We start from the raw sequence: 26,644 nt of genomic DNA on the forward strand, positions 1-26,644 counted from the left end.
TAGCCACATTTAAATCCAGACTAAAAACACTTCTGTTTAGCTGTGCATTTTCTTACTGAGCATTGCTGCCTGATTTCACTGAATCATTTTGCTTTTGTCTTTCTTTCTTCCATTTTTATTATTTTGTATCTAATCGACTTGTGATGCCTATTAAACCTACAAAGAACAATCAGTAAACTCTCTCATTTGATTATTGCAACACCTGACTCTGAGTTTCTATTCTTCAATATCCATATTGTGGACCCTATAGCTTATGGCGGAAGAATGCAGGCAATTTTATTGGTGTAAACTTGATCAACCAATAAAAATATGATTTTATTATTTTGTTAGGGACTGTCTGGTGGAGAGATTGAGTGAGGCGCTGCTCTGTTATTATCTGATTATCTCTGTACCGAGTGTGGGCGGGAGTGGTTCTGACAGTCCACGCTTATGTTCTAGTCCTCACTTGGAGACGTTATTAAGAATCTAGCAGTGGCAAGATATCACACCCGGATTTGGTGGTATCTTGATTAGAACGTGAGGATGTCCTTGTGACATCGGAGACATATACGCAGAAGGATGGTGCAAATAATAGTCTGCAGACTTTGAATGGGAAAACCTTGTCTCTCTTGGTGTCTCCACCCAGACAGGGGTGAACCAAGTTTAGGAAAAGATAGATAGCAGATTATTTTAGTTCTGATTAGATATTCATTTTTCTTTTATTTTCTTGTTTTCTATACACAAACCTGTTACACTGCTTTGGTTGATCATGGGTACAATGAGAAGGAAAAGAAATTACATAATGATTTGGATCATTTCATGTTCTCTGCTTTTTCAATTCGCTCAAGTCGTGCTCTTAATACCTGATTTTCCTGATTTGTATGCTATTTTTATATAACTGTTTCTCAATGTGTGTATTAGTTTTTATTCTTATTAATTAGTTTTTCTTTTTTATGTGTCTTATATTTTCTTTAAAATTTATACGTAAGCACTTTAAATTGTCATACTGTATGAAATGTGCTATATAAATAAACTTGCCTTGCCTATAGATTTGGAATTCAGAGCATAGATTGAGAGAGATCAGAGTATAGATATAGAGAACAGATAGAAATTAGATTATATATAGAGACATCAGAGTATATAGAGAGAGATCAGAGTATAGATAGAAGAAGATCAGAGTATAGATATAGAGATCAGAGAATAGATAGAAATTAGAGTATAGATAGAGTGATCAGAGTATAGAGAGAAAGAGATCAGAGAATAGATAGAAATCAGAGCAGGAGTCGGCAACCTATGGCACGTGTGTCATTATTGGCGAGGTAATCACAACGGTGAGAGAGGAGTAGACTATTTTATTCCACACCTGCATTCCAAGCTACAGCTTGATGTAATCCTTCCTCGTGACACAGCATGTTTTCATGAGCTGAATTTCATGGGAGGCTAAACAAACATTTTAAATGTTACGAGACTGCAGTATACCCAACAGACTCATAGAGTGCGTGCAAGCCATTCACGCATCACAAGCCGGCAGCGCCTCACTTTTGTTTAATCACACAAGTCAAAACGCCCTCTTTGTGTTTGGTCAGGCTGCGTGGATGATAGCCTATATTCCGTGTTTCATTTGTATCTTTTTTCTTTCAGAACAACACATCATGTAATAAGGAAAACATCACCATCCAAGCCAGCATACAGGTACACCATCCTTAAACCATGGTCACACTCAAAATTACATTAAAAGATTAAAAGAGAAAAATCTGATAAAAATCTGAATCTATTCAAAATATAAATTAAAGCACAGCCATTGACAAGGAAAATTAAAAAATAGCACTCCATGTCAAAAATGCTGCCGACCCCTGAATTAGAGTATAGTTAGTGAGAAAAGAGTATAGATAGAAAGAGATCAGAGATAGATAGAGATAAGAGAATAGTTAGAAAAAGATCAGAGTATAGATAAATCAGAGAATAGATAGAAATTAGAGGAGGCATTTTTGCAATAAAGGATTAACCAGATAATTACTCTAATGTGGATATAAATGTGGTCAACTTACAGTCGAGCTCCACTATAAAATCATTACTTCTTTTGTCAGGAATTAAAACATCACACTCAGGTTGGTTTATAAATTGTTATATGTGAATTGTGTGAAACATTTGTTTTTAATGTGATCAGACATTTCAAACAGACATTTCAAGAAGTGGAAAATGTGTATGATATAGTTAATACTCTTTACAAGCTTATATTTCTAAGACACGCACAATTAACGGAGACTGCAAACGGAGTCGAGAATGCGGCCATCTGATCTGAACTTAAAATCACCACTAGCATTTTCATTCATAAGGTTTACACTGTATAATATTGGCTTTACAAATTCATCATTGCTTTGTAATTTTCTATATGCTGGTGCGGGTCCTGATACTGCGATACCACCTGCCTGATGTAGAATTGAAAGCAGCCCATGGCTCGGGTGGCTAGAGTCTCTGATGATCTCCCAAGCTTTTTTCACACACCACCTGGTATAGATGTCCTGGAGGGAGGGAAGTTCACCTCCGATGTTGTCTCTGGCAGTTCACACCACCCTTTGCAGGGCTGAGGTTGGTGCTGTTGCCGTACCAGGCAGTGATGCAGCCAGTCAGGATGCTCTCTACAGTGCTGGTGTAGAACCGTTTGAGGATGTGGTGGCTCGTTCCAAACTTCCTCAGCTGTCTCAGGAAGAAGAGGCAATGGTGAGCCTTCTTCACAATAGCCTCAATGAGTTACTCAGTGATGTGGACAGTGAGGAAATTGAAGCTGCTGACTCTCTCCACTGGTGCTCCATTGATGGGGATGGGGCTCTGTTCTCTGTCTTTTCTCCTGAAGTCCACCACAAGCTCCTTGGTCTTGCTGACGTTGAGGGAGAGGTTGTGCTCCTGACATCAAAGTGTCAGAGTGTACACCTTTCTGTAGGCTGTTTCATCATTTTCAGTGATCAGACCTACCACCGTTGTATCATCAGCAAACTTAATGATGGCATTGGAGCTATGTGTTGCTACACAATCATGTGTGTTCAGAGAATACAGGAGTGGGCTGAGAACACAGCCCTGTGGGGCTCCAGTGTTGAGGGTCAGTGATGAGGAGGTGTTGCTGCCAATTCTAACAACATGGCGTCTGTTTGACAGGAAGTCCAGGATCCAGCTGCACAGCAAGCTGTTTAAGCCCAGAGCCCGGAGTTTCTCATCAAGCTTGGAGGGCACTATGGTGTTGAATGCTGAGCTGTAGTCTACAAACAACATTCTCACATATGTGTTCCTTTTTTCCAGGTGGGAGAAAGTAATATGTTGTGTAGATGCAATGGCATCATCAGTGGAGCGGTTGTTGCGGTTTGCAAACTGCAGTGAGTCCCGTGAGGTGGACAGCACAGAGCAGATGTAATCTCTGATTAGTCTCTCAAATGACGGGGCTAAGAGCAACAAGATATCAGTCATTTAAGCAAGTGATTTTGGATTGCTTTGGTACAGGCACAATGGTGGACATTTTAAAGAATGAGGGGACCACAGACAAGGAGAGGGAAAGGTTGAAAATGTCAGTAAAAACACCAGCCAGTTGATTCACACACGCTCTGATGATATGGCCCGGAATGCCATCTGGACCCATGGCTTTGTGGATATTCACCCATCGGAAGGATCGGGTTACATCCGTTACAGAGACAGAGAGTGAAGTAATCTCTGTAGCTTTGGCCATGAGAGCTCTCTATGCGAGTGTGGTGTTATTTCCCTTGAAACGAGCATACAAATTATTTTAGCTCATCCAGGAGAGAGGCAATGGTGTTCGCGGCAGAGTTTTAATACCCTTTGAAGTCTGTGATGACATTAATTCCCTGCCACAGGCTTATAGAGTTGGTGGTGTTGAACTGTCTTTCAATCGTGTCCCTGTACTGGCATTTGGCTGATCTGATAGTTTTGCGGAGGGCATAACTGGCTTGTTTATGCTCCTCCGCGTTCCCAGAATTAAAAGGTCCGCGCATTAAGTGCTGCATGAACAGGTTTCTGGTTAGGGAAGATCCGTATGTTTTGTTCGGTACAACATCCTCTATGCACTTCCTGATGAAACACATTACGTATCAGCGTAGATCTCGATGACGTCATCAGAGGTGGACCAGAACATCTCCCAGTCTCAAAACAGTCTTGTAGAATTTAATCTGGTGACCAGCACTGGATCGTTCTGGTGGCGGATGCTTCCTGTTTCAGTTTCAACCTGTAAGCGGGCAGAAGCAGAATGGAAGAGTGGTCCGATTTGCCAAATGGTGGGTGGGGGAGGGATTTGTATTAATCCCGGAAGGGACAGAAGCAATGGTCCAAAACCCGGTCCCCTTGTGTGTTGGTTGCATTTCAGCCTCAGGTTGCGCGGTTTCCTGCTTGCTTATCCTCCCATACAGTTCCTTGTGTGCCCGGTCTGTGTCGGCTTGTGTACACAGTTGTGTACAGGTTTGATGGCTGAGTCTGGAATCTCTGCAGATATCCAAGTTTCTGTTAGGTAAATAATGCAGCAGTCCCTCGTCTCTCGTTGGAAAGAGATCCGCGCTTTCAGCTCACAGAACTTGTTGTCCAAAGACAGAACATTTGCCACTAGAATACTGGGAAGCGGGTGTCAATTTGTGCGACGTATTAGTCTGATTAGAACGCAGGCTGTCCTTCCCCTTTTTCGGCTGTGTTTCTGCGGCCGGCCTGCCCAGACAAATGGCTCCACTGTCGTGTTTGTAAACAGCGGGTCAGCATTGAGGTATTTAAAGTCCGGTATCCAGTGTGCTCTTGCAGAACCAAAGTCCAAAAGTGTTTTTCAATATGGCTGACAACATCCAAGAACAAAAACATAAAAATTGTGGACAAAACAACAAAAAACTGCAACATTGGCAGCAGCCATACTTGCTGCCATCTTGAGCAATCTTAATTTAGAGTATATATATAGAGATATCAGAGTATAGATATTGAATTCAGAGTAGAGAGACTAAAGAGATCAGAGTAAAGATAGAGAGAGTTCAGAGTATAAGAGTAGGAGCTTCTAGATGCTTAAAGCAACTTTCAGCAAAGTCTAAGACTTGTGAAATAAGGACTACAGTGATGTCTACACAAAATGGCCAACCCCACTGAATCAGCCAATAGTTAGACTGCAAGGGTAATATGTCCCAGTTGGTATAGCACCATGAAACCACTCATGATTTAATACAACACGTTATAAAACAATATTTTGAAAATAGGTTTATTTTCTGTTGATTAATTCTTTGATTAATGAAATGAGAAAGCCAAATTTAATTTCCTGTATTTTAAATCATTATTCCACATCTTGCTGAATGTTATCCTCAAACAATGTGCAAATTGAAGGCTGCAAAAAATCTTGCAATAGAAATATAAATAGAAGCACAATTTAAATCACAAAATGAAATGATAATAAACCAAAATGTTATAATCCCATTAATTACTTACACAATTTCAGTTAAACATTGTTCAATTTAGTGATAAATCTGACGTTCAACATATTAACTATATTTCCTCTTCTGTCGTTCTCTCCACGATGTGTCGGAGAAGCGACACTAGGGGTCTCTCTTGAGCGCCGATATATACCTCTGTTCTATGAAAAAAGGCCAATAAGAAGTTGGCAGACGGTATTTGCATATCCCGCCACCGGACATACGGGTATTTAAGCGGAGCAAATACGGGAGTTCATTCAGAAAATTTCTTCGGAGCCGATGGTCGTGTATGCAGTTGCTGCGAGATACACACCAAGTTCCTGCTATTCCACTGACGCTCTGCATGCTGTTGGACTTTATGACGCACAACAGTGGCTTTCTCCTTCGTGCACGGCTGTGCATTCTTGCCCCTGGGCACTTCGACAGCGCAGATAAAAAAACTCTCACGAGTTTTTATCATAAAAGAGTGATTTTATTAAAAGAGTAATTTCCTCTAAAAGAGCAAAACACAGCGGTGTTGAACGTCCTTTTCAGGACGCGTCTTTATAAAGATGCCTTTCCGCCCCTGTGTTGTTCCTGGATGCGGTAGAGTACTCTCCGCTTCAGAAGGCCACAGGCGTTGTCTCGTGTGTCTGGGTAGCGATCACACCGAGGCTGCGTTTGTGGATGGTTCATGTTCTTACTGCGAGAACATGACCATGACAACGTTGAGGTCGCGGCTCGCTTTCAACCGAAAGCAAGCCACTCTAGCCGCCCCCCGCATTTCTCCTTCTTCCCACAGGATTGATGACGATGGCGACGGAGGCGATTTGGGGATGGCAGAGGGTGCAGCTCCGCCGGGTACACCCCTCGGACCACCCGCCCCCCGGCACGCTCGTTGACTCCCGTCCGTGCTCGAGGCAACAGCGACTCGCCTTACAGCCAGTCTGCCTATCCTCTTGAGACTGAAGTGGATAAGCTCGCCGCTGCATCGGAGGGCGCGGTATCTGATGCTGAGGACTCCCCTGGGCTGCCGCTTTCGGGCCTGCACGCCCAGGCTGAGGCCGACGCGCAGATGACCGACATGCTTTCCCGGGCAGCCACTAGCGTGGGCTTAGATTGGAGCCCTCCATCATCCCCACAGCCATCACTGCTGGACGACTGGTTCCTGGGGTCTGGGCACCGCTCACAGCCTCCCCCCCCCCCAGTCCCGTTTTTCCCGGAGGTGCATGATGAGCTGACGTCTTCGTGGAGAGCACCCCTGTCCACTCGTCACACCGCCACCTGCTCATCCGCCCTAACCACCCTCGACGCCGGAACGCACCACGGATACACAGCGATTCCCCAGGTGGATAGGGCAGTTGCGCTCCACTTATGCCCCGGAAACCCTACCACCTAGCGGGGCTGCCCTGTATTCCCCTCCGGTCCTGTAGAGCAACACCCTCGCTGACCGCGAAGGCCTACAGCGCCGCTGGATGCGCTGCTTCCGCCCTGCATTCCATGGCTCTCCTGCAGGTCCACCAAGCCAAGGCACTCACGGGGGGTCCAGGAACGTCAACTATGGCTGAACCTGGTCGAGATGCGTGAAGCTGACAAGACTGGCTTCCTCAACACCCCTGTCTCCCAGTTTGGCCTATTCGGCGACACCGTCGAGGACTTCGCCCAGCAGTTCTCCACGGTGAAGAAGCAGACAGAGGCCATCTCACACATCATGCCCCGCCACAAACCTTCGAGGCTCACCACGACACGATAGACGGCAAGTCTCTAGGTAAGCACGACTTAATTATCAGGTTCCTAAAAGGCACCCGGAGGCTAACTCCCTCCCGGCCAAGCCTGTTTCCCTCCTGGGATCTCTCGATCGTCCTCACGGTCCTCCAGAGACCCCCCTTCAAGCCGCTAGATTCAGCTGGATTCAGGGCCCTTCCTCTCAAAATGGCCCTGCTGATCGCACTCGCCTCCATCAAGAGGGTCGGGGACCTGCAAGCATTCTCTGTCAGCGACACTTGCCTGGAGTTCGGTCCGGCAGACACATACGTGATCCTAAGACTGCGACCGGGCTACGTGCCCAAGGTTCCTACCACACCCTTCAGAGATCAGGTAGTGAACCTGCAAGCGCTGCCCCGGGAGGAGGCAGACCCAGCCCTTTCGTTGCTGTGTCCGGTACGTGCTTTGCTTATCTATCTGGACCGCACGCAGAGCTCTAGGCGTTCTAAGCAGCTCTTTGTCTGCTTCAGGGGACAGCAGAAAGGGAACGCTGTCTCCAAACAGAGGCTTGCCCACTGGGTTATCGACGCCATTTCACTGGCTTATCACACCCAGGCCGTGCCCCCCCCTTGCGGGTCCGAGCTCACTCAACCAGGACTGTTGCGTCCTCATGGGCACTGGCCAGGGGCACCTCCCTAGCAGACATCTGCAGAGCAGCAGGGTGGGCAACACCCAACACTTTTGTGAGATTCTACAATCTCCGAATTGAGTCAGTATTGTCCCGTGTTCTCTCAGGTCCGAGCTCGTAGATCTCGGCAACACGCTGACGATCTGGCCGGGTGAATCGCTTGCGCCTAGCACCTTTTCCCTCAGCCGAGGTAAAATAGTGCACCTTTTTTTTTCCCAGGAGACCCCATCGTAAAGGTCGGGTCCCTGGTTGATTCCTCCCAAGTCCTTGTGGGTCTGCAATTCAGCGGAGGAACTCGCCGACCCAAGCCACTACGAGTACTCAATCTACCCTGTACTGGAATAGGTGCTCCACAGGTTAAGGCCTCCTGTTCGGACTCCCCCTGTGTGTAATTCCGCGGTACTGTCCCCTCACGAGTGGACTCCTGTGTCTCCCTTAGGCAGTTCCAGCTGCCTTGGTTGCCGTGCTGTAAGCTTCCCCCTCTACGAGGCTGGATCTACCACCGCGCCAACTTTCCCACAGGTCCTAAGCGGCCATGTGATGTATTCGCCACTCTTTGCCTCCCCTGCAGGGTAGGTGTGGTCTCCGCAGAGTCTTCTCCCCCTAAAAGAATAGGAAACGGGGTAAGACCCCCTTCCCTTAATGCATGTAAGGGCCCCGGCCGTAGTTCCTCTATGCGAGAAACATAGAGAGAAAAGAGGCCCAGCCAGGCTTGGCCCGTTCCCAGGTTGGCAAGCATCACCTTTTTCCCATTTCCAGGGTAACCAGAAGGATTCTGATGGCTTTAATGGGGCATTGGAGAAGGGTACGTGCAGCCTGATACAGCTGGTCACCTTTGCACGTAAGAATACCTGCCCGCTCCTGTATCAGTAGTTCACGTACACGGCTCAGCGCATGGCACATTTAAAGTTGGACCCCTAGTGTCGCTTCTCCGACACAACATGGAGAGAGCGACAGAAGGGGAACGTCTAGGTTACGTATGTAACCTCCGTTCCCCGATGGAGGGAACGAGACGTTGTGTCTTCCCCGCCCCGTCGCTGAGCCGAGCCACTGTTGTGGCCGGACCATTTCCGGCTCCTCTGAAAAATCCTGAATGAACTCCCGTATTTGCCCCGCTTAAATACCCGTATGTCCGGGGGTGGGATATGCAAATACTGTCTGCCAACTTCTCATTGGCCTTTTTTCATAGAACAGAGGTATATATCGGTGCTCAAGAGAGACCCCTAGTGTCGCTTCTCCGACACAACGTCTCATTCCCTCCATCGGAGAACGGAGGTTACATACGTAACCTAGACGTTTATTGTGGCACTTTGAATATTAAAATTTGTTGGTGCCTTTTTGAAGTAATAATGACTTGCCTGCTGTTTTGGACAAGTTGTTTTGCAAAATGAGAATTGAAACTTGCATGAATTTTAGTTTATAATATGGTATATAATATTTACAAATAAGAATCAATAAAATATAAAGTTAGGGGGGGTTAAACATCTCTCAAGCACATTAAACAGCAGAAGGAATCTGTTAAAGCACCTGACACCCCACACAAAAGTATGAGCTTATTAAACATTTTAGATAGTGCTTGGGTATGACTCTTTTCAAATGCAGCTCTGTACCATTTTTTCAAATGTCTTTTTTCCCCATAGAAATACGTTTTCACTACTGTAAAGTGGTGCTGGTGCAAAGATATTCAACTAATAATAATATTGATTAACACTTTTTTTTAATGATTCCCATACAAATACAAAATAAAGCACAACACAAATTAACAGAATCAACAATTATCCTCTTTTAACCACCATTAATGTCCTATCCCCCTCCTGATCCCCGACCCCACCGTAACCCTCAACAAATATCACTGTGGCCTGAGTTACACACATACAACATAAACATATTTTTTTTTTTTTTTTTTGAGCAAATAAAAATATAGCAATTACCAAATAAAGAGAGAAAAGGAGAAAAGTAAAATTCCACAATGGATACAATTTACAATTTTGACAATAATCATGTTTCTCTCCACATGGTCCTCACTAAGAGCCTTCAAGAAAGGTAATGTATTTGTCCCATTTCTTACCACACATGTCTAATTTGCCAAGCTGTTTATGTGACATCTTTTCAAATAGTGCTGCACGATTAATCATATCGCAATCGCAATCACGATGTGAGCTTGTGCGATTATATGACGGGCAATGCTGCGATTTTATTAAGTAAATAAGTGCATGTGTGGACGTGACAGCCCATTCTCTCTGAGAATTGTTTGCCCATTTTCTACACCGCTAATAAAAAGATGACCAGTCAGTCTCAGTTTAGGGAGTGGCACATGTGGTCATGTCATGTGAGTTTCCAGTGTGGAAATCAGGTGAAGATGGATGCCGAGCAGACCGACACTGAACTGGTGGTCAGTAAAAATAATACAGAAACACAGATCACAGCTTGGCGATATGTCTTTATTAACTCAATAATTAAAGTTAATATAATACAGGAGCGTGACATGTAAATAAGCACAAACTCCAAAACTGTCATTCTCTGTGCGAACTGAGCTGTTTCAACCAGTTGCGGAAGAGACCCAATCTGAGCGGGAGTCGAGACCGGGAGATTTAAAGTTCCGCCGGGTGATGCGCACTCTAACACGGAGACGCTCGTCTCTCTCACCCCCGCTGTCTGCAGCTTGAGTGTCTGATAGAAACACAGATCACAGCTTTGTGATATATATTTATTTTATCCTTAATTAAAATTAATATAATTTGGGAGCGTGCCATGTAAATAAAAACAAACTCCAAAACCGCCATTCTCTGTGCGGTCAGAGCCGCTTCAACCATCTGAGCGGGAGTCGAGACCGGGAGAGATTTAAAATTGGCCGGCTGATGCGCACACTAACACGGAGATGCTTGTCTCTCACCCCCGCTGTCTGCAGCTTGCAACGTGTTGCATCATTGATGAGATCATCATAAGATCAAACTTATGTGAAAAATAACATTAAAATTACAACAACAATAAAATATGTGTGTATATATATATATATATATACACTCACCTAAAGGATTATTAGGAACACCTGTTCAATTTCTCATTAATGCAATTATCTAATCAACCAATCACATGGCATTTGCTTCAATGCATTTAGGGGTGTGGTCCTGGTCAAGACAATCTCCTGAACTCCAAACTGAATGTCAGAATGGGAAAGAAAGGTGATTTAAGCAATTTTGAGCGTGGCATGGTTGTTGGTGCCAGACGGGCCGGTCTGAGTATTTCACAATCTGCTCAGTTACTGGGATTTTCACGCACAACCATTTCTAGGGTTTACAAAGAATGGTGTGAAAAGGGAAAAACATCCAGTATGCTGCAGTCCTGTGGGCGAAAATGCCTTGTTGATGCTAGAGGTCAGAGGAGAATGGGCCGACTGATTCAAGCTGATAGAAGAGCAACTTTGCCTGAAATAACCACTCGTTACAACCGAGGTATGCAGCAAAGCATTTGTGAAGCCACAACACGCACAACCTTGAGGCGGATGGGCTACAACAGCAGAAGACCCCACCGGGTACCACTCATCTCCACTTCAAATAGGAAAAAGAGGCTACAATTTGCAAGAGCTCACCAAAATTGGACAGTTGAAGACTGGAAAAATGTTGCCTGGTCTGATGAGTCTCGATTTCTGTTGAGACGTTCAGATGGTAGAGTCAGAATTTGGCGTAAACAGAATGAGAACATGGATCCATCATGCCTTGTTACCACTGTGCAGGCTGGTGGTGGTGGTGTAATGGTGTGGGGGATGTTTTCTTGGCACACTTTAGGCCCCTTAGAGCCAATTGGGCATCGTTTAAATGCCACGGCCTACCTGAGCATTGTTTCTGACCATGTCCATCCCTTTATGGCCACCATGTACCCACCCTCTGATGGCTACTTCCAGCAGGATGTCACAAAGCTCGAATCCTTTCAAATTGGTTTCTTGAAGATGACAATGAGTTCACTGTACTAAAATGGCCCCCACAGTCACCAGATCTCAACCCAATAGAGCATCTTTGGGATGTGGTGGCACGGGAGCTTCGTGCCCTGGATGTGCATCCCACAAATCTACATCAACTGCAAGATGCTATCCTATCAATATGGGCCAACATTTCTAAAGAATGCTTTCAGCACCTTGTTGAATCAATGCCATGTAGAATTAAGGCAGTTCTGAAGGCGAAAGGGGGTCAAACACAGTATTAGTATGGTGTTCCTAATAATCCTTTAGGTGAGTGTATATACACAACAACAACAGTTTTAGTGGTTTGATTGAGTGAACCACACTTTTGAATTCAGTTTCCTTTTCAAAAGAGTTTATACAAAGTACATGTTACGTCCTGCTTAAATGTACCTGTTTTTTTTGCACAATCTTATTTTCGTGTTTTTATTCTTAATTATAAAATAAATTAAATCTTAATTTTTTAAATCTTAATTTGTATGTTCTTATTTATTGTTGTATTTTATTTAGGTGTAATACTGAGAAAATAACAAGTTTGCAGTAATGCAAAGATATTATTTAATTTTGTAAAAATATTTTAATTTGAAAACACATATTGCATTTATAGTTGTTGTTGTTGTTGTCTATTTGTGCATTTTCCTCGATAACCAAGCAAGTTGACTCATGATACCATTCGTTTATTATATCGCAATCGCATATCACATTATTAACCACAATAATCGCAATATGACATTTTCCCCAAATCATGCTGCCCTATTTTCAAATGCAGCCACCCTGCCCAATTCGGAGAACCATTCATGAAACTAGGGTGTTCCTTTGGACCCAGCTTTTTGTATATTTGTCACCTACTTTAATAACTGCCCCATTGCCCAATATTGCTTGGGGCAGAATTAAACATGAGTTTCTAGAGCCTCACAGATAAAATTTTGTACTCTTACCTAAAATTCTTGAATCTTAGCACAGAAACACAGAGCATGTCTCAACCTCCAACTGACATCACCAGCAGTTCAGTCCAGTAGAAACAATGCAAAATCATAAACCGAATAAGGCGTACCCTTGCATCCCTAGACAAAGTATTTTTTTAATTCTTTCCCACTCCCAAGTTCAAATTTCTTTCCCATAACCTCAACTAATTGATTATTTTTATAATTTTTGTGATATTTAGAATTTATTAATTAGTTACTGCCCTCTGAAAGCTTAGACATGTAGACCATCACATTTTTCAACAACGAGTTTCAGTGTATTTATTAAATTAAAAAATGTGCTACAATTAAAAAAAATATATTGATGGATTTAATTTTGCTTAACAACCAAACACATCTGCCCAAATTCCACTATCATAAATCCAACAAATTAATTCTTAGATGTGGAGCAGGGGTGCTCATTATTTCAATCGTGATCCACTGGTCGATCTTGTTAACGGGTCAAACATTAAAGGGAATAGACAAACTACCCAAATAACACAATTCTTAAAGATCACTTTTAATTTCCTAATTTCAGCTCCCACGCAGGTTTATTTCCAAAACGTTGGATGGCAGGAGAAGACATTCATATTTATGAGGAAAGCTCTACCTGATTGGTTTCTGTTACGATTAGGGGTAGATTTATAGGGTAATTGAATCTGTCTAAAAAGTACAGAACATTTACTCCCAAAAACAAGCCTTGTGCTATATATAGAATAATAATAGTGTTTTACAGTTGGTTTCGTGTCTCTAGGTCAAACGGTCATTGAGTTTAATTAAAATTAAATGAATTAAACCTCAATATATTTAAATTTGAAATATTAAAAAAAACTTAATTCAATTTGCTGTAATTTTGCTATAATTATGTTTGTTTAAGTGCATGAAATTCTATCATTTATCAACCTAAATAATTGTTAAGACAACTTAACGTTTATTCATTAACAAAACACAGCAAAAGGTAGTAAACCGCTGTACTCACATTTAGAACAACTGAACAAGTGTCCTCTTGTATTGAGCACCGCATCTCTCCACTTATGCTTGCTCTTTTTAATTACATTGTTTAGTTAAATCCTTATCCTAGGTAAATTCCTTTTCTTCAATCCATTTAATTCTTTTAGTCTTTGAGCTCTGACTGAATTATATGGCAGACAACATTTTCTAATTAACAAGAGAGCAGTCACCTGAAAGACACCTTTCACCTGAAAGGTTAAGTTACTCACCACAAATAGTTTAAGAATTAATTAGCTTTATTTATTTATTGTACAATTGAGTTGAATATTTAGGCTGTCAAAAAAAGTAAAACACATTTAAAAGATAATAACTAAATCATAAAAATTGTCTCAAATACAAAAATGTTGACAGTGGGGGCACAGTGGTGTGGCTGAGGTTGCACTGCATGGTAGATCTAACTATAATACCATTATGAAAAAGTAGAGTAGTCACTGTGCTCCTCTTATACCTCTCCATCACTCTTAAAGAATTTAGGAGCTGAGACCAAGTCTTAACAATTATTAAACTTTATGAATCACACTTATTCTTAAGTCTAGGAATAAAAGTAAAATTATGTAATTCTTATAGAATTCTGACACATTTAAGACTAAAATTTTATTCTGAGGCTTCATACATATTGCCCCAGAGTATAGATAGAGAGATCAGAGTATACTGCAGATAGAGAGATCAGAGTACAGATAGAGAGATCAGAGTATAGATAGAGAGATCAGAGTATACTGTAGATAGAGAGATCAGAGTATACCATAGATAGAGAGATCAGAGTATAGAGAGATCAGAGTATAGGGAGATCAATGTACAAATAGAGAGATCAGTATAGAGATTAGAGTATAGATAGTGACATCAGAGTATACAGTAGATAGAGAGATCAGAGTATAGAGAGATCCATGTACAAATAAAGAGATCAGAGTATAGATAGAGAAATTAGACTACAGATACGCTTGTTGTGCACAACTAATATTGATGAGGAAATGTGTATATTTTGATTGAATATTATAGTGTGGATTATTTTTTACTGAATTATTTAAACATAAAAGTATTTCATAGGCACTACCCACTGATAATGTGTCTGTTAACTCTATATAACACTCATTGTGATAGTGATCTGTGTAATTATCAGGAGCGCAAATTCTGAAAACCTCACAGTGGTGCAAACTTTGCTCATAACTGTCAGGACTTCCAGCACTTATATCTAATTCACATTTTGACATGATTTCATTTTGAGTGAGATAGCATAATACTAGAAATGTATTTTGAATGCCCATTTCTCAAAATAAAAGTTGAAAATATATTCTTGTAATTGTTTTACCCTCTTGTTTATCATTCAATCAGCTGGTTAAGTCCAGAAATTTTATAGCTAATTAATAAAAAATAACTGTACATGGTTAACCTGAAATTCACAGAAGAAATAGTAGCCAATACTGTTTGCTTGAACAATTCTTACTAATTTGTAAACACTGGCTCTAATGTTGCTCTTAGGACGTTAGGTTACTTAGTTAAAAAACGTCAGTAAGTTGCCTTGGTAACAACAGCATCTTCATGGTTTGTCCAGTTATAGTTACAGAGAATTGGGCAGAGGTTCTTGAATGTAGTTTTACTTCACAAAGTTTCTTATTCCTGAATCTTTCCTCTTTGTTTTCATTATGTGACCTTGTGGTTATTTTCTGTTTTTAGGACAGTTTCAGTTGCATTCAGAAATTTCAGCCACTTTCACCCAGTGAACTGAGATCCAAACTGACAGAATCAGCGAAACGGAAATGTGGCTGAACTTTCACTGCAAAATCCGTTTTCAGCTCATATTTGAAGACATGATTTTTATTAATTTTTTTAAGACATGAAAAGTAATTTTTGAATGCTGAATTTTCTGAAAATCAGCCTAGAAGTGTGAAAGCCAAATGCACTTTGAATAGAGCTTTGAAGATTGTATATTTGGAATACTTGAAAAAGTTTGACAGCAGTTTTTAAAAAGGACATTAATGCTGGGTGCTTGCATGCACACAATGTGATTCCTTTAATTCAGCCTATAAATTCCATGTGCTGTCTGACAGTCGATCTGCCTCAAACTCAAATATACTTTTGACAACAATAAAATCAAGCCAAAATAACCACTTTACCATCTGCGAGTGATTCTTTCCCTCAAACATATACACAGACACATGAACTTAGTCATACACTGACAACTACAGCTAGAAGCCAAAACTGCTTATAATTATACCAAATAAAATGTTAAATAAAATTATAGTGAAAAAAAGTTAGACAGGGGCAATGTCTATTCGGCAAGTAATGCAGTTATTGAGGTTGGAAAGGCTTTGTGTGCGGTTTTACCACAATCAACCCACACTAACTCACCACATATTCTCAACAGCATAAACAACAAAATAAAAAAAGTGAGTAGTGTTCGACCATGCTGAACTCGCTGCGATAATGAGATGGGTGACCAATATGGAATGTGTGTGTAAGTGGGGGGGGGCTTCATAGTTTCTGTGATATTCTGGTGTCTAGACATATTACTCACCCTTCCTCAGTTTTTCATCATACCACGTCGGTGGATTGACCTTCCCAACTCAATCCGTGAAGCTGACTCACTCTCTATCTTCAAAAAACGGTTAAAAACACATCTTTTCCAAGAGCACTTAACCAGTCACTAAAAAAAAAAAAGAAATTACAATTTTTTTTTTTTTTATAATTCTTGTTGCACTTAAATCTGTTTTGTATACTATTCTGATGATAGTGAAACTTTGTAGTATGGCACTTTTCGTACCACTGTCTCCTTAAGATGATTCGCTTATGTTTTCCTCTTTTGTAAATAGCTTTGGATAAAAGCATCTGCCAAATGAATAAATGTAAATGTAGAGTGAGGCACTTACAATGGAAGTCAATGTGAATGATTTTTGGCGGGTTTAAAGACAGAGAAGTGAAGCTTATTATTTTATAAAAGCACCTGCATTAATTTGCAAAAGTTTTGCAAAAGTTTTTTCTGCAGTAAAACTTGTATATTATTTGACCTGTTAAGTTGTTTAAATCGTCATCTTAAAACTAATTTTAGGGTTTGTTGATATTACATCGTCATGGCTATAACTTTAAACAGAAAAGGTTAGTAAGTGATTTTATCATACTAAAATCATGTTAACACACATACATGTTTACGTCTTCTGGCTATAATTTTGAAACAGTGAGTATTTTAACATGAAAAGAATTGGCCCCATTGCCTCTCTGGAACACAGATTTGCACTTTTTATTTTTTTTTTTAAATTAGGGACGAGTCAAAATAAATGTTTGTGGTAATCAACATCATGCCACATACACCGTCGATTGAGCTTAACTTGTATTGAACCCGGAACATCCTTAAAGTACTCTATTATGTGATATTTTCAACTGTTTTGTCTGTCAGATCAAAAATCATAAATCGTGATTAAGTGACTGAATCGGGGGAGAGCGGGGCACTAACTAATGCGGGGCTAGTTGTAACACACTTGGTTTAAATGTTGCCATAACTTATTGACATATCAACATTGTGTAGATAAAAAAAAAAAAATGTATCTCTGTTTTTACTGTTCATTTCAAATGAGGCTAACTTAATCTAGGTATCATTTTAATCTCCAATATTTTAGCTAGAATCTTACATAGTCTTTTAATTTTCAGATTAAAATTAGAAGCCATCAGAAGTGACCAGCCAGCAGGGGTGGAAAGAGTACTGAAAAATCATACTCAAGTAGAAGTATTGTTACTTCCAAAAAAATGTAGTGTGATTAATGCAGTGTGAGTAAAGTAAAGGTAGGTCTACTCAAAGACACTCAAACTACTCAAGTAAGAGTAAAAGAGTAGCTAATTTAAAAGTACTAATGAGTAGTGAGTATTGAGTACCGAGTTGCAAAAGATATGCCCCATTATAATGAACACTGTAGGCCTATGCCAAATTTTTAAATATCATTATATTAATTTTGGAGAAAATAAAACATGGCAAATATCGCCAAATGTTGCACAAACCTGTGCACGTTTAGCCGATTTATGAGCCATGAACTTTCAGCTAGTTTTACTATACTAGTGAGGACCTTTTCACAAATATAGTGAAACACACACACACACACACACACACACACACACACACACACACACACACATTTGCATGAAAAGGAGCTGTCACATCCTTCTTTCCACGATCTCTTATCACAAACACATATCGAACAGTCGTCAACAAAACACTTATCCGCATCCCAGCGGCCACAAGCATTTTTCTTTCTCTCTCTTCGGATTACCACTTTTACCGCTGGCGGCTTTTAACAAAAGATATAATGAAATAACTTAAGACACTGACCTGTACGCTGTCTGACTTCTCTTTGAACCAATCCCTGCTGGACCACGACATTCACAGATTCAAGAGTTTATCACATGAAAGGATTCCAATCTCTCTCTCTCTCTCTCTCTCTCTCTCTCTCTCTCTCTCTCTCTCTCTCTCTCTCTCTCTCGCGTTTGAAGAGAAAGACATGGTAAATTCCTGTGGGTTTTTTTCTCGCTTCTGTAGAAACCACGTTTCACTTCTCTAAAGAACTTCTTAAAAAAACCCGCGGGTTCTTTCCTTAAAATGTTCCGTCACCGTCACAGAAATACAACTTCTTTTTATGGCTATAATGACGTTCTGCGGTGATTTGAGCTAAAAACATATAATAGAGCGTCAAAACGAATTAAGTCACTTCTAAAATGGTCTATTACTGTACTTAACTGAACTAATGGAAGTTAACATCATGAAAACGTTCATTATTTACTTTAAAATTATTAACCTACATTATAATGTTGCTTAAAAAATAATAATAGTCCAAACAGATTAACTGACTTTTACATGTATAGACTAACGCACGTGATGTCTGTTTAAGATCGTTTCATCTGGAAAGCATCACATTCCAATTAACATCTGCTAGACATCTTAAAAAGATCAGAATTGCTTGCTTGAATGTCTTATTGATATCTGAGACGAAATGTCTCATCGACGTATTGCAGATGAGCAAACAACCTAAACAACGTGTCCTATCAGGATTACAACATAATCCCGTTTAAACTCTATAAAATCAAGTTATTGGATGGAAACAAAGATGTTATTATAACACAATGACGAAAACATGTTTACAGTGTAACAATGATGATTTAAAATGTTTGATACATGCATTATCAAACAGATATGCATATATGAGTGTATGGACTATTGATGTATTAAGTGGGTAAATTAGTATACCAAAAAAACATTAACAACAACACATTTTTTCATACATTCCCACCTCAGATCTGTCGGAACTCTTCCGCCCCCTACAGACACAAAAACAATACTTTCCAGACAAATTGCTTGGAGAAGGACCTGGCTTCTAGACATACATGATAGATGTTGTCATCGTTGCATGTGTTTTCATTGTTTGAGAGAAAATTAATAGTTGAGCCAAACAATTTGGTTATAGTGCTACTGTGCACATACTGTACTATGTGAAACTCAATCCTAAATTCCATGGATTTTATTTTACTTTTTTATTTTATTTTTAAGGGGAAAAAAATCAGGATTTAAAGGCTGAAACTGGCGTGAAAATATTTTTAAAGAAATGCCAACTGAGAAGCATGTATGAAGTATGTGTTTTTTTGTGCTCATGCACTGTCAGTACAGTATTAACAGTAGATTATAAATGCCTCATGCATTATTTTCTGCTGTAACAGACTATTCATTACATGCCGACAGTTTCTGTGTGCATGTCAATTTGAAAGTAATTTTTGACGAGATAACGGGGCACACATTTTTGGAGTGAGGATGAGAGTAATCGTTTACCGCCCTTCAAATACTTGAATATGAATCAACATAGAATACAAGCGAAAGCACCACAACTATCTTAAGAATGGAATAACAATTTTCACCAATTCATCAGCCTCTTGTTTACTACTGTTGAGGGCATAAATTAAAAAGACAAAATTCCTAAATTGTAGTGTAATCAATAGATCGAGCAGATAATGCCATAAAGCAAACTTGGTCAATGAATTAATCTATTATTAATTAGGCAAAATAATCACTCATGATGATGAGCTGTTATGGCAGAAACTGGGAGAGTAAAAGTGCATGCATAATTGCTCTAGTTTTTTCGAGAATAGCCAATTGCATACAAGCACATGCCTTATGAATGAATGAACGACCGAATGAATGGAGGAACAAAAGAACGAGCAAACATAATGTGAACATCTCGTGATGCTGAAGAAGGTTGTTGCTGACTTGGAGGATCTCGCTGTAATACGTCGATCGATTACAGTGATGGAAACAAAATTCTCTGAGTTGCTCAGAAGAGTGGCAGATGTTGAGAAATGGATCGATTATCTGGAGTCATTGGAAAGGGAATTATCTGCTAATCTGTCCATGTCCAAAACAGACTTGGAACACATTTTTGGAAAAACTGGAATATTTTGAAAATATGAGCCGAAGGAATAACAAACATTGGAATTCCTGAGCATGAAGAAGGCAGAGATATGGGGAAATTCCTGGACAAGCTCTCCCCAAATCTGCTCAACATAACAGGCCATAAACTGGAAATAGAGCAAGCTCACAGAGTCCCAGCTCAGAGAGTCCCAACTCACAGATCTGCTGAGGGAGACAAGCCCCAATCAATTCTGGCCAAATTTCTGAGATCATCCGATAAAGATCTCGTGATGCCCCAGGCGAGGAGCAAAGGAAAGCTTTCTTGGAAGAATCACAATATTTTCTTGGAAGATTTTCAAGGAATGTAAGAAACTTTTACATCAACGGAAGATCACTTTTGCATAGATGTTTCCAGCCAAACTGAGAACAGAAACATGTCCCAAACAGGCCCTCTTCTTCATAAATACATTAGAGTGAGTAAGCCAATTGATTTTTCTTATATTAGTGGATTGACTTGCTGAACATACACTTGATTGTCTGAGGAAGCTGGGTGCCATTATTGTTTCTTTTTCTAGAATCGTTTGCATTGACAGAAGATCATTTTTATACTGAAGTTCCGGCCAGATTGAGAATGGACACTATGGATGACCGCTAAATATCTACATGCTCACATAAAGGACATCTTTTATAAAGTTGACGGGCTGAGTAAGTCATGGTGTATTCTTTTTTGCGTGGCCTCCGAGTGAGTTTTGCTCTTGATCATCCGAGGAACCAGGATGCATGTTTTGTTTATTTTTGTGCTGGTTCTGCCTAGCGGCCAGAGTTTGATTTGTGGAATAACACTGCATCTGGACAGTTGTGGGTGAATCTGTTCATTCTCTGTGCTTATGCCTCCTTTTGGCTGGAGTTTGTTTTTGCAGAATATTTTAAGGGACATTAGAATGATTACGTCATCTGTCGTACTCATAAACAGCCGGCTCATTGAACACTTGTTTATCTCTCAGAGGAAACTAAATGGTTTTATACCAGTTGGAGTTTGTTTTGTGGAGGAACACACCTTCGAGATGGTTCTGTAAATGAATCTACATGTTATTTGTGTTTATTCTGCCTGTTTTACAAAGTATATTCTGTTATGTAATTTTCAATCACAAAATTTGTATAGAAGCACCGGACTTGAGCAATCTGATGGTAAAGTTGTCACTGGGGCTCCCGTAGGTGTACATGGACCTTTTGAGTTTAGAGGGATGGACACCGGTTGGTGCTGTCATGCGTGGGATTAATGCGCACCTTTTTCTTTTTTTCTGTTTGTTTTGTTCGGGGTTTGATTGCTGCACTAATGGGGAATGTGGTCTGTTTTTGACACACAATTGATTTTTTTTATTATATCAATATTGTTATTGTGTTATGTTAATATGAGTAGGTTGTCTCTCTCCACATGGAATGTGAATGGATTGGGGCACCTCATAAAAAGAAGGAAAGTTATTTCTTTTTTCAAGCATAAGAAATATAATATAGTGTTTCTTGAAGAAAGAGCAGGGGGGTCATTATACTGATAAACAAACATCCACAATTCAAATGTCTTAAAAATAAATGAGGTGATAAATTAGATAAATTAGATCATAATTTTTTTAGCAGAAATTCAGGGGCAAAGGATGATTTTGGCTAATATTTATGCACCTAACGCTGATGATCAGGGCTTTTTTTTATAGATCTTGAAGGGAAGTTGCAAGCTGCTGGCACCCCACATGTTATAATATTGGGAGGAGACTTTAATCTTTTGATGGACTCAGTCCTTGTTCATAGTGAAGCAAAAGCATGTAAGCCCTTAGAGCAAAATTGACGCTTCACAGGATGTGTAAAAATCTTGGTCTTGAACCCATCTGGTAGGGACTATACTTTCTTTTCATTAGTCCATAAGATTTATTCTAGAATATATATTTTTTTATATATCCAAGTCCCTCATTTCATCTGTTGTGGATTGCTCAATTGGAAATATCTTAGTCTCAGATCATGCTCTTGTGGGTTTAGAGGTGTTACCACATACAGAGAAAAAGAAATCATATAGTTGGCGCTTTAATGTATCCCTTTTGCAAAATCCTGATTTCCAAATGTTAAACACTGAAATCAGTGTTTATATGGAGACCAACTGGTCCTCAGTATCTTCTGTGGGCATGGCTTGGGAGGCACTTAAGGCTGGATCATACAATATGCCTCATTTACCAAAAAAATCCAAAGCCAGAGAACTCATGGAGTTGGAAGAGAATATTAAAATTACCGAAGCAGAGCTGAAGCGCAGAATGTCATCTGATGGCCTCATAGAATTGACTCGATTAAAATACAGATATAATGCTATTTTGTTGTGGAAGGTGGAGTTTTGGTTATTCAGGGCAAGACAGTCAAACTTTGAGTCGGGGGACAAAGCAGGGAAGCTTTTGGCTAGATATATAAAGGAGAGAGTGTCTTTTTCTACCATTCCCTCAGTGAAATCTGCTGGTGGTGAAATTTTTGCCTCAGCTGCTGATATTAATGATGCCTTTAAAATAGTTCTATCTTGATCTCTATAGTTCCATGTCTTCGTCTACTGATGAACATATTAGAACATTTATGGAACCATTAGAACTCCCTAAATTGACAAAAAAACTATCTTGATTCTGAGATAACCTTGGAGGAGCTTGATGAGGTAATTAAGGCCTTACCGACAGGTCAGATGGTTTTGCCACTGAATGTTTTAGATATTTTTTAGAATTGGCTCAACTATTGTTAGACCTTTATACAGAATCATTAAAGAATTATTGTTCTGTCTTGCCCTGGAACCATTAGCAGCCGCGATAAGAAAGGAGAGGATTTTCCAGGGGTGATGGCGGGAGGTGTGGCACATAAGCTTCTGCTTTACACAGATGATATTTTGTTATTTGTCTCTGACCCCACTAGATCTATGCCTTGCCTCCATATAATTATTAATTTATTTTCCAAGCTGTCAGGATACAAAGTAAATTGGTCTAAGTCTGAAGCTTTGGCTCTTTCAGCATAATGCCCGGTAAGGGCTTTTCAGCCAGGCGCCTTCCAGTGGCCCAAACAAGGCATTAAATATTTGGGTATTTTATTCCCAGCAAATATGTCTGATTTAGAATTAATTTTGACCCGTTAATAAAAAGGTTTTCGAGCAATGTGGACAGGTGGGCTTCATTACATTTAGCGATTATTGGGAAGGTTAATGTTATTAAAATTAATTGTATTCCAAAATTCAACTACCTACTACAGTCACTCCCTATAGATGTCCCATTCTCTTATTTCAAGCAATTTGATAGCATAGCGAAGTCCTTTATTTGGAATGGTAAGCCTCCCAGACTACATTTCAACATACTACATGGGCAGATTGAAAAAGGTGGGCTAGGCCTACCCAAGATTTTATTTTATTATTATGCGTTTGTCTCAGGCATTTGTCTCATTGGTTGCTTCCACCTGAAAGAGCCCCTCCCTTGTTTTCTATTGAACAGCAAGTCATTGCCCCTACTTTGCCACTGCAAAGCCTTTCTATCAAACTAACCAGAGAAGTTAAATCACACCCTGTTATTTCACATTTGCACATGATTTGGACAAGAGTGGCCAGCGTATTTAATTCAGACATTTATTTAAATGTTGCCTCAAGTATATGGCTGAACCCCAAATTATGTATCAACAAGTACCCTTTCAGTCAGAGCTGTTCAGAGTGAATTGTGAGGGGGGTTACTACACTTGACAACCTGAGAGTGGAGTGTTGTGATCTTTTGAGAATTTGGGTCATCATTTTGGTATTCCCAGATCTCAGTTTTATAAGTATTTACAGCTGTGCCACATGCTCTGTACTGTTTTTGGGAGTAGCGGAGGGCGGGGCTGGTTTGTGATTATACACACCCGGTCCCTTATCAGGCTAATTAAGCCTCCGAGAGGGATAAAGGCCGATGGCAGACGGTGGTGCGACGAGAGAGAGAGCGCTTACGGACATGTCCATCATGTGTGTGTTTTTGTCATTTGTTTAAGTTTATTATTAAAATATTATTTATATTATCAAGCCGCTTCTCGTCTCCTCCTTTCCATCGAACTACGTTACACTGGTGCCGAAGCCCGGGAAGGAGGAGGGATGCCCGTCGCGTAGTCCTCGACACTGCTGTCCACCCAGGGGAGCCCGCTGCCATCCACCGGTGGAGGGAGTAGACCGACCGCCCCGGACGCAGTGAACAGCCGACTTCCGCGAGGCGAGTGGGAACTGGACTCCCTGACTGCCTGGAGTGATGGAGCCACTGTCAGGGGCGGAGGAGAGCCCTGCCATCCCCCAGAAATGTGGAGGGGTCGAAGGAAGACACTCCTCTGCCCCTGGCAGCGGTAGGGCCGCTGCTAGGGGTGGAGGAGTGTCCCCACGAGTCGCCGAGAACGCTGAGGGGCGTTTTGACCGCCGGGGGTCATGAGTCTGACTCCGTTCCGCCAGGGGAAAGCGGCTGTCGTCTGCCTGAGATGGTGGAGAAGTGATCGAGGACCATGCGATCATGTATCTGAGAACTGGCGAGTAGGTTTTGTTTTTTTTTCATCTCTCTCTTCTCTCTCTCTCACGGCTGCTCTGCGTTGGCCTTTTCTCTCTCGGTTAAATTTTACAGTGTTTTTTTGGGGTTACTACACTGTTACAGGAAGAACCCCCCCATTTTAATTATTTATTTTCCCCTCCCTCGTCCAGGTAGATGGGGATGACCTTCTGGCAGACCAGGCTTAAAGCACGGGGTGAACGTCAGGCCGGGGGCTCTCCAGCCTGAGAGAACGAGGGAGGAATGTGGCAGGGCGGAGGGCGGGCCGGGTTGTGATTACACACACCCGGTCCCTTATCAGGCTAATTAAGCCTCCGAGAGGGATAAAGGCTGATGGCAGATGGTGGTGCGACGAGAGAAAGAGCATTTACGGACGTGTGTGTTTGTCTTTTGTTTCAGTTTTATATTAAACTATTATTTATATTATCAAGCTGGTTCTCGCCTCCTCTTTCCATTGAACTACGTTACAGTGCAATTCATGATGTCTAAAAACCCTATGAGCGTGGCACATCTAGCTACAACTCTCTCCTTGCAGTTTCATTCTCCCTTCTCTCTCGAGCCACAACGGGGCCCCCTATAACTGCTAATTGAGCCATAAAAGCTGCCTGAGTCTTACTCTCAGCTTTTAGTATATTTAGAAAAACAAAACAAAATGACCTTCTCCTGGTGGCTCGGGGACCCCAAGTGACCTCTTATCGCATATTGCTAGAAACGTCCCTGTTCACTGTGTTCCTCTGCGTTTGTGAACTGAGGCAAACATAAACCTTGGTCAGGGAATCGACTGTGATATTGCAGCACTACTGTAAAATAAACTCTATAAAATAAAGCTGCCCTGAATAAATCAAAATGATGAAAGTATCAAATGCACATTCTCAGAATGAGACAATTATATAATCAAGACACACTATAATGTTCATCAGTGTGTGCATCAGCAATTTGAACAATTATATCCACTGTTAGTCTCAGAATCTGAACTTTTATCTAGTTACATCATAGAGCTGTTCACGTTGTAGTCTGAAAAACCTGGAAGACAATATACCTTTCACTAAGCTCTGCCCCCCTTTGACGTTGACTGAAAATGTAAGTGCCCAGTAGTGTAGAATGGAAGCCATGTCTCTGCAAACATATACAGGAGGATTCTCCGGATCCATCACAGATGTTTCCCACGGCCCTGGGAGATCATACGCTCTGGTATGGCTCTCATGTACCACTCACACCAGGCGCCGTCGTACATGCTAACGTCTGTGTGACCACACTCATGTGCTGCCAGGGCCATGTGTCATGCGGTAACTCCTAAGCAGCAGGCCACACACAGTGGCCGCTGTAGATCAATGCTTGCAGTCTTAAACAGTGCCCTCAGATGGTCTGGAGGAAGCAGAAGTTCAGCAGGAGTGAGGAATGAGGTGAAGGGCATGTTGATGGAGCCAGGGATGTGACCAGAATCAATGTCTAAAACACAACAACATTCACTCCAACAAATGAGAAGTCCAGATGATGTCTAATGTGACTTTTTTTATTCTCAAATGCAGTCATATAGGACTGGGACAAGTTGTCACACAAGGTTTTGCATCAAAAGTCTAATTACACTAATGTGTGATTTATATGTTTGTTTCAAACAGTTCAAAACTGTCTTGAAGGTATATTCCATCAGTAATGCAAGTTAAAATTAATTTCGACTCGTGTGGCAAATACACCACGAGGGTTGTGAAGCGGTACGTGGGAGTGGCGCGGTGGTAGGTCCAGCCTAATAAGGGGTGACTCTACAAGCACGGCGACCGGGGCAGCGGGCTGCCCAAGGGAAACGCGGGTCCGCCAACAGGGGGACCGTACCGTGGGAAATGCATCACGGGGAGTTTGCCTGAGAAGGGAACTAAGCCCATGGAGCCCAACCCCAGTACAGAGCACCTTTGACTCGTAGTGAGTCTAGCCGTGAATTGCTCCGCTGAATTCGCAGGGCATAAGGCTAGGGAGGAGAGCATCCAGGGAGCGACGCGTA

General features: G+C 41.2%; 1 protein-coding gene across 2 annotated transcripts in view; it reads right to left on the reverse strand.

Annotated features, from left to right (window-relative positions):
• The window catches only part of LOC127654275 (uncharacterized), a 60,875-nt gene extending 42,726 nt beyond the window's left edge, over positions 1-18,149 (reverse strand). Inside the window, exons 1-2 of one of the 2 annotated variants that reach the window (XM_052141399.1) lie at positions 18,029-18,127; positions 16,229-16,357 (exon numbers count right to left, since the gene is read on the reverse strand). Coding sequence is in view for 1 of the 2 variants with exons in the window: in XM_052141397.1 (XP_051997357.1) it covers positions 18,029-18,079 (51 nt within the window). In the remaining variant the exon portion in view is untranslated. Of the gene's footprint in view, positions 1-16,228; positions 16,358-18,028 lie in introns of both variants that reach the window. The other variant, XM_052141397.1, reaches the window with a different exon arrangement.
• Positions 18,150-26,644: the final 8,495 nt, after the last annotated feature.

Source organism: Xyrauchen texanus, chromosome 13 (genome assembly GCF_025860055.1).
Source record: "Xyrauchen texanus isolate HMW12.3.18 chromosome 13, RBS_HiC_50CHRs, whole genome shotgun sequence".
Lineage (NCBI taxonomy): Eukaryota > Metazoa > Chordata > Actinopteri > Cypriniformes > Catostomidae > Xyrauchen > Xyrauchen texanus.